The sequence below is a fragment of the Hylaeus volcanicus genome, chromosome 3 (genome assembly GCF_026283585.1).
Source record: "Hylaeus volcanicus isolate JK05 chromosome 3, UHH_iyHylVolc1.0_haploid, whole genome shotgun sequence".
Lineage (NCBI taxonomy): Eukaryota > Metazoa > Arthropoda > Insecta > Hymenoptera > Colletidae > Hylaeus > Hylaeus volcanicus.
In genome coordinates this window covers 3,011,120-3,027,760 of record NC_071978.1, presented here as the reverse complement: position 1 = coordinate 3,027,760, position 16,641 = coordinate 3,011,120, and the positions used below count along the sequence as shown (strand labels likewise).

Below are 16,641 nucleotides of genomic sequence, written 5' to 3'. Positions count from 1 at the left end.
TTATGTTAAGATCTGCCAAAGAAACGTCCGTACTTTGTGCAAAGCGTACCGATTGGCACATGGCGGCCCTTTTTTCGCCACCGCGACGTTAAGTAACAGCGTCGATGCGAAATTCCGTCTACCAAAAACAACGAATGTTCGCAGGTATATAAACGCCTACGATCGTATGTCCAAGTATCACTCGATCACGATCCCGTGGACACTGGCATTATGGTAACGAAGGTAGGCGCCGACCACTTTGTACAGACCAAATGATTTATACTGGACTGATCTTATTTTTTCCACGCAATATCAACAAAATTGAGCTTTTGTATAATTAATAACATACCATTCCGTTTACAGGTCGTTTTAGTTTCCTTGGTCGCCCTCGCGGCAGTGCAGAGCGGATCGGCAGGACACGCTCACAGCTTCGCCCATTTCCATGGTCCCGTGGAAGGGCCACACCACGAAGTCTCCTGGCACGGACATCATGGACATCACGTTGACTACGTGGCTCACCCCAAGTACGACTTCTCCTACGGAGTCGAGGATCATCACACCGGCGACTACCACGGTCAGAAGGAGCACAGGGATGGTAAGTCGTGGACGAATAAAGAACGAAACTTTATCGGTTTTCCCTCGAAACGTGAATTTCCCTCGATGGTCGAGTTACTTATTTTCCGTAATAAGGGTGCACCGCTTATCGTCCACCTGCGGAACCTTGCAGCGGAAGAAAGTAAATTACAAATGCAAATAAATTCCGCTCAACAGGTCGATACATTACGTTTCTCTCGCGCTGACAAGATCGTGCGCGTGCTTTATACGGAGTATCTCGGTAATTGCAGCTCCACCGAGGAAGGGGATTCTTTATGCAAAAAGAAAATGAGAAAAGTTTCAGTTTCACGACCGTTTATTAACTTCTCGGAACATCAAACGATTTCTTTATAAGAGTAATAAAATAAAAATAAGTATTTAAGGTTGAACTTTTCGTTCGTGCGTCGCCTCATTCGAAGCGTCGTATGCTTTTTCGATATTACATATTCTTAGATTGAATTCCATGGATATGTTCTAGACGTTATTCTCTCGGAAGATGTAAATAAGATTCAATTTTTCTCGATCAGGCAAGAACGTGGTCGGTGAATACTCCCTCAAAGAACCAGGTGGCAACGTCAGGGTGGTTAAATACCATGCCGACCCCCATGGAGGATTTTTCGCTCACGTACACAATTCCAACGGTAACAATCACGAGGGTGGTACATACGGAGGACACGGAGAACACGGATATGGACATTACTAACGACGACAGGCGACGATTCCCATAGGAAATTGGATTACGTCCTCTGAATTACTCAGAAGCGTTTCCAATGGCTTTGTTATATTAATTACTTAATATGCAACGGTTTGTTTGGACCAAAGAATAATGAAACAGCAGTTAACGCTGAATATCGTTATTCCTGGATCGTATTTGTTGATATTGTTATTGTTCTAACTGTATAATATAACTGTACGTTACTAAGCTTCCGTCAATGCTTCACTCCTCCTCTTCGTCGTCGTCGACGCGTTTCTCCAACGACGGTTTTTACGATCCAAGAAATTTCCAGCTGAATCTGAACAACCGAATCTACAGGTACGTCGCGGTTCGCCCGTGGAAATATGATGGCCGTAACAATCACGGTTCGCCGTAGTAAAGTTATCTCTGCAGAGAAATACGGGATCCGCGATATTTTTATCGATCCCCCACACAAACGAGAAGCCACGTAACTTCCCTATAAAGCGTATAAAACGCGCTGCGTTCCCCAGCGATGGCGAAGTATAGTTGTTATCGTGGGTGACTGGAATTCTTGACTATCGCTTTGGCTGGTATGCTTTTTCATAAGTATTTTTCATAACGGGATTAAGTCGTTCAGTTCCTAAGGGAATATTGCCTCGTTGATACCGAAACATTCTATCGCGTAAAATCGACCTGTTTCTCAATCATTCCTTGTACAAACTACGCAATGAACAGCTCAATTATTATCTCCGTGGCATCAGTGCTAGCTTCTATTTCGCAGCCAATGAATTTCATAAAGTCGTTCGACTTCCTCGAAACCAAAATATGAACTCGACAGGTATTACCATCGATAATGTTAGGAGTACCGATATTACAACCACCCTTCGGCATAGTTCGCTGGTTCGTTCGACTCTCGTGCAGCCGCGGAGACGCGGCAAACTTGCGAGCAGTTACGAGCCAACTTCCGGCGTTTAGTTTCCCTCTACGCTCCGTCAAAGTGATAAATGAAGTCGCACGAGCCTTTTCTCCCAAACAAACATACGATTTCGAGACCTCTGTTCGGCGTGATGGAAATTTAGCCTGGAGGTTCTTGAGTACTTCCGCATTTTTATTTCGAAAATGAAAGTGATAGACCTACAAAAATTCGTTAAAATCGAAGAGGATCGACTGAGAACCCTTGTTCTCGTGGTGGTTATCGAAACTACTCCTCCTCTCTTAGGGCTCCGTTTCACCCCCGTTCAGGGTGAGTTGGAGGTGTCGAAGGGTAACCGGAAGGCACTGACACCGCCGTGAACAGCGATGACAGAGGCAACACCCATCCGAGCGTGGCCGCGATCAGACAGAGGGTGAGAAGTTGTCTGAAATAGGCGGCGGCAATAATGCGCGATGGACGCGATAGGGTGCGATCGATTTTCTCGATCCCGAGAGAATGGAGTCTTTATTATTCAGGCGCGAAGGCGGCGGTCCGAGGGTAGCTTCGTTATTCGATTCGGGCAGTGGTCGCCCGAATCTGCTGGCAGCCCCAACCCCTCCGAGATCCAGCTCTTTTATATCAGTCTTACTTCTTCTTCCTTTCACTTCTACAGCCTTCTTGCCTGTCGGTAAAAATCCAATTCGTTCTGGTGCGTTGCATGAGAAAATAAGAGAAGGAAATCAACAATTCTCGAAGCCAAGCACAACTGCTGTAAGGTTGGGAGTTAATACGGAGTTCGATGTGGTCGTTCTATTCAGCGACAAATTCAACATTGCTTCGACGTTCGGTCCCGGTTCGATCCGTGACCCTTTAATTCTTCAGGATCACTTTATCGCGTCTTGGTTAATTCAGCGTTCCATTTCACTTAACTTGGAAGCGAAGGTGGATCGAGTGACCCACGGGGATTATTAAAGTTTCGAGGGTTTCGAACGGTTGGCGAGTATTAATGGAATTTATAATATGTAGTTCTTTTGTGTTCGACCACTGTTAGAAGCTTATATGTTTTCCTTCGACTTGAGATTTTTGAAAGGAGAATCCATTTTCTTCCTCAATGCAGCCTACAATAATTTAAATTTAAATTCTTAGGCACTAGGAAAAGAATAAAGTATAATAAACGAGTCTTATTTACGTGGTATAAACAAATTGGACACCAGAAATTTGATTTAGGAACTAAAATCCATCACAGGATTGAATACATTTTTATTAAGCGGATTGAATTTCCTCCTTCGTTTTATACGTGTTCAGTGTTAAAGTAAGTATGGAAGAGCCGTTATAAAGAAATTAATCGAATGTCAGAAAGCAAACGGTAACGTCTATTGGATTGCGAAACCGAGAAATTGGAAGCTCCCCTTCTCACGTTTAAATCGCTGCACCATTTTTCTATCAACTGGTTTGATTGACGTACGAAATTAATACAATACGTAGGTCGGCCACTAGAGGGGCGCGCCCAGCGCGCAGTCAATCGTGGGTCGATTGTCGAAACGCACCATTTCTTGTTGTGATAGAGTGTCATTTACAGGTCATACATTCTTGTTGGAAATTTGAAGGAAGTAAACATTACCCCGATCCTTTGGCGATCGTGTAAGGTGAACAGTTTAGTACGAGTAAAGGAACATGACAGTGGAGAATAAGCACGGAGTATCGTGTAAACGTTGGACACGAAAACACGCACCATGGAACGCCATGGAACCCCATGAAAATGCATGGAACGAGGATTGGAGCTATAACGGTTGCTTACATTTTCGAAATAACGTATCGTCTACCAATTTTTTGAGTCAAAGAATAATTCTAAAGAAACATGGGAAATTCGTTGGCCCGTAGCTCTTTTGAACAAGAAATTCGGGATAGGTTAGTTCGAAACTCCTATCCGATCATGTGGTCTCAGGAAACAAAGCGTTTCCGCGAAGTAAAGAAAGTGGCTTCCTCGCCTCGGAGACTCTCGGGTCGAGCTCCTCGCGCCATGTAAACATATTTACATAGAACTCGTGGGAAGCTTCGACCCCAGACTCGATGACGCGCCATACTTGCAATTAGAAAGTTCGTTCGCTTAGACTTCCGACACGAGAGGGGTGGTTTAAGTTCACCTTGCGCTCTTCCATCCCAATCAACGTCGAAATGATTCAATAAACTGTTCGAGAAACCACCGAAGCGTCCACCGCGCGATTTCGCCAACGATTATTATTTCAGAGAAGTTTGATTGCACGCGATCGACCCCACCGCCAATTTTGCTCGTAATTTTATCCTCCAGAAGATACATATTTAGACTGTACGAATGATAACGTAATAGTTAATACACGGTTGCTTTGGTGCCGCGTTTCAACGGAAATTAGTTGCCTCTTATAAACATTTTACTTTCGACTCGTGGAACTATATAAATGCGAATTCAGATCAGAAACTCGGTGTAGAATTGAAATCCTAGCGACGTCGCTTCTCGATTTTTATAAAGTTCTTTCATTCAGTGATTCGCGCACAATGGGGCGTCATAATCGACATGACTGAGGGTAACGAGAAGAACCGAGCTTATCGCCTGTTGCCAGCCTAACTCGTCCTCATTTAACTTTCGCAATACTCGTCGTCTCGCCGACTGGAAGTGTGTCTCGCGAACTCTCCAATCGTCCGTGAACTTTTCGCAAACCGTAACTGATTTCCACTGAAATTACTCTTAATATTACCGCTCGTCTCGGAATCTGAATATCTCTAAAGATTCGTACTCGAGGCTTTATTACCCACTATTATACTTTAACCGACTTTGGTGGAACTAGCAGCGTTTAAGCCTTCGACTTCGTCGTGGCTCCAACTGTTCTATCCGTTGGTATAGCAATTGCAAAAGGTCTTAATCTAAATGGGTCTTAATCTAAATAGAAAAAGATACAAAAATGTTCGTCTGCTCTCCGTCGAGTAAATTTAATCTGTAACCAGTCGATTGAACACCGAAAATATTTGTAAATTCCGGAGTTTAGTCGCTGCTGGGTAGAACGCTATCCAATTATATAAATGAAGCCAGCTCCGAGGACGAGCTCCAATTTTTTGCTCCTCGAGTTTCCCTGCTGGAGGGATAAAAATTTCAAGGTATGCCGGGCTTAGAATGTTCCCCACGTCTCGGTTTCAAGTCGATACCTTTCTTCCTCCCCTCCGAAATCCGTTTCACTATTTTATTGTCTCTTCCACTGTCTCTTTACCAGGACCTGCTTCGAAAGTTTTACCATACGAGTCTCCGCTTCGTCTCGCAAGAATCGGCAATTTTTCTCTTTCAAAGAAGCAACAGAAGATAGAAGAAACTGTCACAGGCGATTTTTCGTTGGCGGGATAAACTGGCCGGATCTCGAGACACGCGAAACGGTTCTGTATCGCGGTCGAGGAAACAGAATTCGTCAATACGGGGTTCATCGAGCCGTGCACGCTCCGATCTCGATCGTTCCCTCGATACGATCTCGTTTCTCTATTGCGATGGTAACCGTTCACCGCTTTCTCCTAGATTGATCGATCGTTTCAGAGGACCTTGACGTTCGCTCTAATAATCGCCGTAAATTCGTTTCACTGCTGTCGATATATAACGCCTCAAAAACTATGGACGTTCCATCGATGAGTTGCATTACGCACAGCTGGATGCTTCGAAAGAAAGCTTCGTGAATTTTTTTTCGGATGCGCTATTCATTTATACAAAAATGGAGATAACGAAATTCAAAGTCTATTCGTTGAAGTCGTAAATAAAATTGTGTAAAATTGTGTAAAATTGTGTAAAGAAACTGAATAGTTTCTTTAGAGATGGAAGAACGGTCGTGTATTATGGGCCACGCAAAACGAGGCCAGTTAAATCAACAGAAGTGGTTACCCCGAGGAGGAGGTAAGAAGACGACGAAGAGAACGAAACAGAAGAAGAATTCCTTTTCCCTTGACACCAGCGAGGTGCTTGGCAGCCTGCTGCTAGTCGGTAAATTCTTGAGTAACGATAATTCCGCGATACCTTACTCGCCGTTCGTCTACAACCGGTTCTCTTCGTCGCTGGATAACGTTAGAGCTTTGGTCCCGTGCCAAGATACATCTGCCAGCACTCACTGATCTACGTACACCTAGTGTATATATCTAGGCTCTCGTCGTCACCCTCGCCAAGCGTACCCACCCCCGAAATCGAAACCATCTCCGTCGTTCGTCACCTCGATTCGCTCATCTTCTTTGTGCTCTGTTCCTTTTCGTCGTCGAAATTTTATTCGAACCGAGTTATCATGAATCGTGAATTTTATACATCAAATTCGAATTCTCACGAAGAAACAATTGCGTATCTTTCATTCTCGATTCGAAATTTTTATTCAGATAAGGATTTTGCCCATCTCCGCCTGTCGCGTGGAGAAATCGATTGTCCATCTATACGAGCTTCATTTCCACCGAGGTGGACGCCCATACACTGTGACGCGAGAAAAAGAACGGGTTATTTATGACCGACATGCGGACGCGCATCGCTGAAATTAAATTCTGACGCTTCTCTCAATGGACGTTTTCCAAACGGCACGTGTCATCGAGTTACCGTTGTTATAAAAGAAGGGCCGGAGTTGTTTTTCTAAGGTTCCCGTTGAAATTCTATTCCTGCTATTCCATCGAAATCCTTTTACGTGGAAACACGCCACTATATACGATTTCTCGCGAACCATTCGATCAAGAATAGAAATTCAACCGTTTTGACGGGGGATCTCGAAGTCGTCGTCGAGCGAATATAACGGGAAATAAATTAGTGAAAGCTCGACGTATTTTTATTTCTGCCATCGTTCTTAGGCGATTAAAGAAGCTTCTCGTGTTAAGCTGGGCTTAGCGATGCATTCATTGTACAGTCGGAAGGTTCGTGCCCGTTTCGTTTCTTTCTACTGTCGTTAGGTTTAACACCGGTATCCGATTATCCCCGTTTCAGAGGGTCTCTTCTCATAATTGAAATATTGTTCCGTAACTTAAGTCAGGATCAACCGATTGTAATCCTATCTTCGTGGAAGCCTCGCGGGTTCCTTTGCGTGCGGTCGATACACACACGGTTTTCCATGGCGTTTCTGAATTTACGCTCTACGTTAGCGCAACGAATACGTTAGATCAATCTAGAGAAAATATTCTAACGGAATATTTAATAGGATAGTTCTCATTTGATAAAAAATGGTTTTCAAATGACGTCAAATACGGTGCGATATGCGGTATAGATACCCTTCCTCCAAAGGGGAAAAAATGTAGAACAGGGTTGATTAAAACGAAAAAATTGAAAACAACGAGAGTTCGATCGATGTCATCAGATCGATCGCGTTGGTTTGCAACGGGAATTCAATACTGCGAGACGCCGTGCTTCACAGTATGATTAACGCGATGAAAACGCCGCTTTTTACCGACTCTACGAACCGAATGAACGAAGTTCGTGAATGCGTTCGTGCCTTTTTATCCTTCGTCCGCTCGAGCCCCTCTTTTTAGCCCGCTCTCTCGCCCGTTCGCTCCCGGTTTCTCGCTCTCTTTCCATCCCTCGCTCCAGATGCCAGGCCAGAAGGAAAAGAGGCGAGCGGAAAAGCGAAAAGTGAATACTGGGAAAATGTGATTCGTGAAGTACGGCCGTGGCTGCGGGGCTTTGCATTACCATTTTGGCCAACGGCCAACCCCCTAGCCCCCGAGCCTCTGAGAAATCCCCGATAGAAGATAAGGCCTCGCCTCCTCTTCGCTCGCGGTTGGATTCAGTCGGCACACCCGCTAGATAAACACACTCGTGGGAGGGTAACCGACTCTTGTCGACTGGTCGAGGCCTCCGGGACGATTCCTGGATTTCCGCAGATTTACAGACCGGAATTCCTTATCGTAATCAACTCCTTGCGCGTAGCAACCACCCTTCGGATTCCTGTCTTGGAAAGATTCGAAGATTTCGGGGAGGAAAATGTTCGCCGAACCCCTCGTAGCTTTTCCTCGTTCGTTAGCCAATTAGGTTAAATCAAGCATTCCATCGAACTGATTGAAATCCATTAAAGTTACGTATAGATTCTTACGTTGCATTAGCGACAGAAGATCGCGTCGATCCTCTAAAAGTATTTTTCAATTGTCGATATCTTAGAATATATAACTTTTTTCCAAGATCATTACGGTCCGCTTCGTCACGCGGGATTCGCTTCGTCTCCGTCGTCCACTTCGTAGATGAAGGATCTCAGGGTTTTCCATTTTTCTTGTCTGGAAACGCCATGACTAACGACCACGTGGACACCGGCGACGTTCAAAGATCGTGGATGAAAATGACGAGGGTCGTGGAAGATATCGTGTGTCGCGGGTAATGTACCTGACCCTCGAAGATGGTCGACTGTTTTAACGCTACATACACAGAATAAACATGCGCAAATGGAAAACCATTAATCGTGATTCTTGTATACGCGGGTTCGAAGGATATTCAGAGGTATTCTCGGTTTAAGGTTTCTTTATGTTCACGTCAGCAAAATTCCGACGCGATGGAACTTTATGACTTTCACGTAGAATCTAGCGCGTCTCGCAAACGGACAAATTGGAGCATTCTTCCTTCGGTAGGCAAACAACCTCTCGTTCTTATGATTCGCGTATACCTCGATAACAATCTTTCCCTCCCAATTTCGTTTCCGTTTATCCTCGAATACACGTGACGCTTAAAGAAACGCCGAAAGCGTCTTCGCAACCTCGCGGTTTGGAAAACGGATCTTTGTACTCCGACCACGATCGCGGTGGTCCTTTCCTACGTGTCTATCAAATTCTCTCGACTAGTAAACTTTGTATACGGACTCTACCCCGGTCGCAGGAATGAGTTTACACTGAGTTTGCTCGAAAAGAGATAGTTTACGTATCGGAAGCGTATCTTCCGTGGCTGGTTCTTCCCTTTGGAAACTTTTCTCGCCGCGAGAATCTATATGTATAGACGCCGTGGCGTTTCGAATTCTCAAAATATTCGCTTCGCTGGTAATCACGTGTTTGCCTTTCCGTTGAAGGAAAATTCGGACCTGCCTCACGGATTCCAAGTAGTGTTTTTAATTGGGCCGCGGCGGGCATTCGCAAATTGTCGTCGCCGAGCTAATATTTGTACGAGGTTCGTCCTTTTTTCGCGAAACGCTCTGGCGAACGTCTGCGTCGACGTCACTCGTATTTTTACGACGATGGTTAATTTTTAATTTGCGAAACTCTCAATGAATCATTTGAACCGTGTGTTTAGATTATTAATTAAATTTTCTGTGTCATAATGAAACGTCTCCTTGAAATAGGTATTTGATAACGAAAACATCCTAAGAGGTGTATCGCGCAAATCCTCCCCTTCGTTCGAACGTACTTTGTAAAACTCGGGAACGCGGTTTCTGCGTTTCAAGTTGTTTCCACGACTTCCGGTTCCTTTTCTACTCGAGACGTGTACCGTCGAACAACGACGACGAGCCAAAGTATCGACGAGCTTGGTGGAGTTATTGTCATCGCGTTTCGTTCGTCTCCGTTGTACGATTTCGACGATCGATCCACGAGGGATTCGAAAAGGGAGGTTTCGTCTCTCTGTGATTTCCCCGCTGGAGAAACGAATAAACCCACGAAAAGCCTTTCATACCCTTTAAAGAAAGCTGGCACCGGTTGGGCTTTGAAATGGACCTTGGCAGCCGAATTACCAGCGTCACAATGCAAACGCGGATCCGTACGTGGAAAGCTTCTTTATCAGAGACTATGCAGAGAACGTCCCACCGCATTAAGCCAGATTTCCGCGTATTATCGTCTATTCGCTCGCTTCTGCTTTTTGTCCAAGTCGCGGAGCCACTCTTTAGATGCAAGATACAAGAATTGCGTTCGTTATTATGAACAGCGCATCCTTAGAACTGAAAGTCACTTCGTGGGACGAATTCAACGCCAGGAAAATCTATAAGGAATTCGTAAGAACGGTTTTCGTAGAGATTCGCGATCTTGTATTTTTGTCAACTCGATAGGAGTTGTATGGGTTCTTATACGCGAGAGTACGCTCCTGTTTCTGATCGATGCTCGACTTTCCCTCGAGGGAGTGTCACCGTCGTTCCGGGATCGTTCATGGCTCGTGTGAAATTTAAATACGATTCGAACCCAACGTCAAATTATTTCCCTCCTGGTTCGCTTCATCCTTCGCAAACATTGGCGCCTCGAGGTGTCACGAATCTTTGAATTATCGGAGACGGAACGGTTTCCGATCCGACGAAATGTTCTTGGATACTGAGTGATTGATGCCACGACGGTATGGCGTTATATTAAAATATAGCCTCGACGATGCACAGTAAGACAGGATCTTTATTCTGTGTCGTGGTAGTTTCTATTAGGAACAGAACTATTCTCGGTTTTCTCAAGAACAAAGCTTATCGCGCGCAGTAGGCGGTGTTTGTTCCCAAGCATCGCGTAAATTGAACGTCAAACATGTACGTGGATCCTTCGCTTTTATTCTCGCACCCTGCAAAAATTCCGCGAGATAGCGGAAACACAGGGAGCAACGGTGGCTTTGCCAATCTTTTCTCGGTCGATCTCACCGAGAACGAAACTCGACCTGTCTTGTTCAGAGGTAAGATAATTACAGTTTGTTTTCATGTTTCGTATGAAATTCAAGAAAACCACTCTGGAGAAAGGATCGTAACGTAATTCGTGAAATTGACAATGTTGTATGCCTTTGAACTGAAAAAAATGTCCAGCATCGCTTGAGTTTGAGTTCCTCGGTTGATATCTGAAGATAAGTCCATGCGACATCGGGACGCTCGTACGGCATTGTTGTCGCAAGAATAACGAGGTCTATTCGGGAAAATCGCGAGCAGACTATTAAGAACATGTAAAGTGTGCGCCGTCTACGTTGACAGCAACGACGAAGCTCTTGAATATTCTACGCGCAATTGACGGAATAAATATTTTATTTCTCTGGTCGGAGCCATTTCAGTCGCGAGTTGTTTGCACGTGGGCCAAGTTAATTCGTTCCTCTCACAGGAATTGATTCGTTTTTAATAGAATGTGTTGAAAAGTCGGCGCGCTTCGCCACGGTAACCAGAGAAATTATTTTTTGATTCAATTCCCAACAGATTGATTTTCTAGCCAGTCCAGCCTAGCCGTTTCGGATTCGGAATTGATTCTAGTATCGATTTTTTTTTTTTTACAAAAGTCTAGCATACCTAGCGGACACACGCCAACCGTCGCTCTCCGGGTTGTTCTCTGGTGTGGCGAGAAAAATTTCCATATCATGCAAATCCGTGCACGGGCCGTGACACCTCCCACCGAAGGTACCCGCGTGACGACACCTGTTCTCTGCTGGAAAAACTGACCGGAAAAAAGGCGGACTTTCGGACGAGCGCCGATAGAAGCGGAACGCTCCGCGTTGCCGACACGCAATTCCACGGAACAACAACACGGTGGGTCTATTCGTCGGGTCCCGATAGCCGGAAACGAGATGCGGAAAGCGATATGCGTGTCGATCATTTCTAGCGGGAGCCATCGAAACGATGTATTGTACGTGTCACGGTGCATTGTGCAAGGAATTGCAATCTGTTCCCATTGAAAATCGCAAAATTAACCACGTGGCCCGCTCCGATGATATTTCGCGCGTTTTTCGACCTATGGCTTCCAATCGCGAACCAAAGCACGGTTCATGTTAAGGTGGAGTAATCTGTAGAGAAAGTAGGCTTTGGAGAGCAACTTAAAAGTTTTGGTAGAAGTTCAGAAGCTTAGATTTTGCTGTCCTATGCATTGTGCACTTTTTAATTCCAACACGGAAACCCCGAGAAACCCCGATGGCGACTTCCTGTTCTGGTTAAACTTTACTATACTAGCGAGAAATTGAGAATGTCGTGATGGTAGCGGCTCTTCGATTGGTATCCAGCGACAAGCGTGGAGAACATCGTTCCATGGATGGAAGCCGATAGAGCGTAACCCGTTCGCACCGCAGACGTGCAATTCCACCAGGCGACACTGGTAATCCGCGGCTGGTCGACAACGAATACTCGAAAAACGGTACGGGCAACACGTCGCGATTACCGACTGGTCTAATGGACCTTGTTCCACGTTGCGTTAACAATTTCAGCGCTTCGTGGTCGCTTTTCGTGGAAGTATTCTCCAATTTTGTTTCTACCGAGGTTCTTTCATCAAATAAAACGAACTGCTATATCAACGAGTAAACAAAGTCTTCGTTAAAATACCCCGACCCTCGGAGAACGTTCCAACAGAATAAAAAAGCGAAATATGTTGCGAGTCTGGCTTGGACGATGCACTTTTGAACACTCCTCGTCTACCGTTTCTTGCAACGGCCCTTTCGAATTACCTGGAAAAGTTTCATCGAAGTTCCATTATCCCGGAATCTCCGATTCCTCTCGAACAGTCTCTAGAGGAAAGACAACAGCCTGGCCGGCGGTGAATAGAGTGGTAAAAAGAGCGGTAACCAGACACAGCGGTACGGAAGGAAAACGATGTTCCGCGAATTTGAGGTATCTTCGTGATTCGTGGACTCCGTTCTCGGGGATGGAGCACCATATACGTTCCCGACGTTCTTACACGGAATACCGTTCGTTCTACGCGAACGGCGTTGCCATCTGTATTTTGGAGGACTGCCAGAGACACGCGAGTTACGGGAAGGGAGAAATTTAATTGTTCGAGAATTCGGATTAACGTTCTCTCGAACAGTAATCCGATTATGGGTTTTTCCGCTTCAATTACCGACTCTGAGTAGGTGTAATTGCTCCGAAGACTACTGGCCGAGGTAGTTCCCGTCAACGCGTCAGAATACGTTGTTATATCGTTTGAATGGCTCGAACATGATGGACTTCGTTTGGAAGAATTTCTCCCCTGGTTCTCTCGAAACTGGACGTAGGTATTCAGGGTCCAGCTATACGAGATGGTTGCAGCTCTTCCCTTAACCAATGCCTGCCACTTCCAGTAGCTGTTACTCTCAACTGTGTTCATTTCCTTTCTCACAATGTACCGAGCACTAATCGATGGGCTATCATATTTTTATGGTGGGCTACACACAACGCGTTCTCACTGCGTGACGCTGTGTTGCACTTGACATTAACGCTTCCCAATCGGCCCTCGCGGCTCGCATACTCGAGGTTAGATTCATGCAGATTGGCCGGATTGAATATCGGGATTAAATTCAGCCATGGTTCCCCCAATAAAGGAAGTTGACGGTAGGAATTTCGCTCGGAAATCCTGGCGGTTCGCTGGCTAGGCACCGGAGGACCAACGTAACGAACTTACTCTATCCCTCAACAGCGTCTACATGCGATTCCCGCGTTACCGAAACACTTTGATTACATATTAGTACGTCTCTAAGTACTAATTTAGGGAGAACGGCAATCAGCAATGTAAATCGTTGGGATACCTGAAACGGAGAAACGTTAATCGAGAAACTCTCTTCATTCTTTGAGACTGTGTAGCTAGAATAGTCGTTGAGGACTAGTACTCGCGTAGCTAAGCTATTTTCCTTGCTTCAGAGCATGTACTCGATAAAGCTGTTGCATCATTTTCCATGTTCTCGTGAATGTACGGACAAGTAAAAAATGTTTATCAACGTCTCGAACATTAAGTTTTACGAGAAATCCTGGATCCCCGCGCTTCTCGACCATGAAGGGATCGCAGACGAAAATGGAACAGGAAAAAAGGAGGGCAGATGCGGCGTGGAAGAGAACGGGGGTTTTAGCAGATTAGAAACTCAAACCGCATCTTTCCAACGACGCGTCGACGCTCCCTGTGTTCGTCGAGGTGTGTAACCGCGAGTAAGATGATGAAGAAGGAGCTGGGTGTGGTGTATGTACTACGAGGAGCGTCTACGCGAAAGTTTCAAGTTTGGAAGCTTACCAAAGAGTAAATGGTGACGGTGGTTGTGGTGGCGTTCGCGGGGCACCGGGTCTCGGCCGCGCCGTGTCTTAAAACTTGGCAGCTGCGGCTTTTAAGCATTTTCGGTAGCGCCAGTGTCTCTACGCGGAATGCCAAAAATGCGTCCCTCTCAGGCTCCTTGGAAGACGATGGAAAGATGCACCGCTGCCATGCCAGCTTCCTGTCGGCGTCGAGGACGCACGAAGTCTTCGCGTGTCACGCATTATCGAGGACCATGGAAAGATCGACGAAAATTCAGATTATTCGTTCGTAAAAAAGAAGAATTAAACGAGAATCGCACGAGGTACGAGTGATTTTTTACCAGAATGCCTCCGATGATGTAAGGTTGGTCCAGATACCAATGTTAGCGGTTTACAGATAGAGCCAATTACACGCGATAATTGGACCCTACTTGAGCTCCACGAAGAGCGTTATTCTTGGCCACCAGGCGCGACGCATTGTGTTTGAAAAGTTTTTTAATCAGCATCACGCCCGATGGAAAGTCGAAGGTTCGTGGCATTGGCAGTAGTGGAAGCACAGGGGTGCCCTTTATATACGAGCGGGGGCAGAAAGAAACCATTACAAATTGGACGGAAACGACGGCGAAAATCTATTGGTAACGGAATGAAATACATAAATCGAGCCGGAAAATAAAACGTAGTAAAAGCCCAGCGAACGGTTTTCCCGGGGATATGGAATTGATCTGGTTCGAGGTCGTTGCATAAGAGAAAGAGGAAGAAGAGGAAGATGAAGATAAAGAAATTGAGGCGGTCGAGAAAACTGCAGCCAGTTCCAACAGGTAGCCGCGAAGACAATCACGATTTAAAAGCGGTTCTATTGCCGACTGCTCGTCACATTTTTCACGGTTGATTTAACCCTTCGGTGTCACTACGGCGATATATGTAAGTAATGCGCAGTGGAACTATGTAGGTTCAAGTTTCCATTGCGGTGGTGCAACCTAAGTTAACGAAATAAATAAATAGACGATGTTATAGACATGTTATCGAGAAAAGAATTGTCATTGGGCGACATGTTTCTCCAAGATATTATATTTCTTATTCGGAGTTTCTTTCAATATTCGGAGATATCGTGAACAAAGAATGGCCACGCGTGTTCGTCAATCGAATTCACGAGATATCGTGAGAACTGGGCAGCCACGGGTAAAAGATGTTTGCGTTAGTCATTCGATCGAATTGGACATCTGTATTTTCGCTGATTCTCCATAGAAACGCTTTTGTTCACCGACAACGGTTTCCCAGTTGGGTTGTTCTTCCAGCGAAGCGAGTAATACCATTACGCCTATGCAATGTACCATTCCATTTGTAACCGATCAAGAAGATATTACTAATCTTATTACTCTCGCTACTGTGTAGTACATACACAGGGTACGATTCGAGTAATCGATTCGGTCAACCGTACCTATTTGTTTTCGGAACAGTATTACAGGAGTATCAAAGTGAACTCAAGAAAGAGTTCAATCGTCTATAAATGGATGGATAAATAAGGGTGCTTCTTCCTGGCGAATAAAATGAAAACACCGAACGCAGACGCGGTATTAAAAGTTGGTATGGATAAAAATACGGAAATGCAGGGCTTCTGGGGAAGAAAGGGGTGGAGAGTCCAAGCAAAATGCGACTGGGAAAGTCAGAAAGATGTTGGAAGTCGCGAATTCAACGGGGCACGCCCTTACCTCGCCACCCCCTTGAAAAGTTTCTGGACCGCGACTCCGTTAAGAACCTCGAACGTCGTACTTTCCAGTCGCTGCATCGAGACTTTTCGAGGGCTTTCCAGACCCCGCTGGACATTTCGACTCTCACGCGAACGCGTTAAGAGCCTCGACTTCTGGTCGTGTCGTCGGTGTGAAAAATCGACGACGGAGGCTTATCGTCGAATCCATATCTGGAATATCCTCTCCCATTGTAATTCGACCGAATCTACGATTGACGCGCTACTGTCATAAATATCAGGGGAGATATTACATTTGACCCTTAAGCTCCGTTTCCACGCGGTACTTAGCGATTTCGAGAAACAAAGATAGCTGGCGTCGGTTTCACACAGAGAGGGAACTTAACGTGTCCTCGATCCGCTGGCAGCGAGTCCAATTGCTCTAAATGCAACTAAACGCGAGTACACGACGGCTCGATATTGCGTGCGTGGAAGAATCGTACAGGAAAATTGGTTTTGTTACCAGCCGAGTGTCGTATAATGCGATTAGCGGAACGTACGTACGCGGAACGAAAACGCGTTCGATACATATGCAGCGGCTCGCTGGAAAACGACATCCGCGAAATGGAACTATTTTTCACGGAACAGCGAGCCGATGTAACCGGAAGAACTTCCAGTGAAAAATTTAACGTGCACGGCCTGAAACTGCAGTTTTGATCGAAACGCGGCGATAACTCACGCCGGATTCACAATTCGTGCTTGTTTTACGGTGGCGAACCGACCAGGCGACAGAGTCACGGGGAAAACTTGGCCGCCCCGAGTACTTCCGGTTTATCCATTCGGAGGGACTAATCGAACAACGATTCGTCACACTCTGTTCCCGAAAACGCTTGTTGAACGTCGCTTTGGATGGGGTGAACGCGCCTAAATCGTACCCGGGGTATGT

The 16,641-nt window shown here is 45.6% G+C and overlaps 1 protein-coding gene across 1 annotated transcript; it reads left to right on the top strand.

Annotated features, from left to right (window-relative positions):
* The first annotated feature begins 54 nt into the window (after positions 1-54).
* Positions 55-1,276, top strand: LOC128873531 (cuticle protein 7-like). Its single transcript, XM_054117156.1, has 3 exons — positions 55-222; positions 343-574; positions 1,101-1,276. Exons 1-3 carry the CDS (start codon positions 211-213, stop codon positions 1,274-1,276), a joined length of 420 nt encoding a protein of 139 aa, XP_053973131.1. The 5' UTR covers positions 55-210.
* The last annotated feature ends 15,365 nt before the right edge of the window (positions 1,277-16,641 follow it).

Excerpts from the sequence above, each read along its gene's own strand:
- LOC128873531 (XM_054117156.1), top strand. Across the intron at positions 575-1,100 it reads TCAGAAGGAGCACAGGGATG|GCAAGAACGTGGTCGGTGAA; the intron begins GTAAGTCGTGGA and ends TTTCTCGATCAG.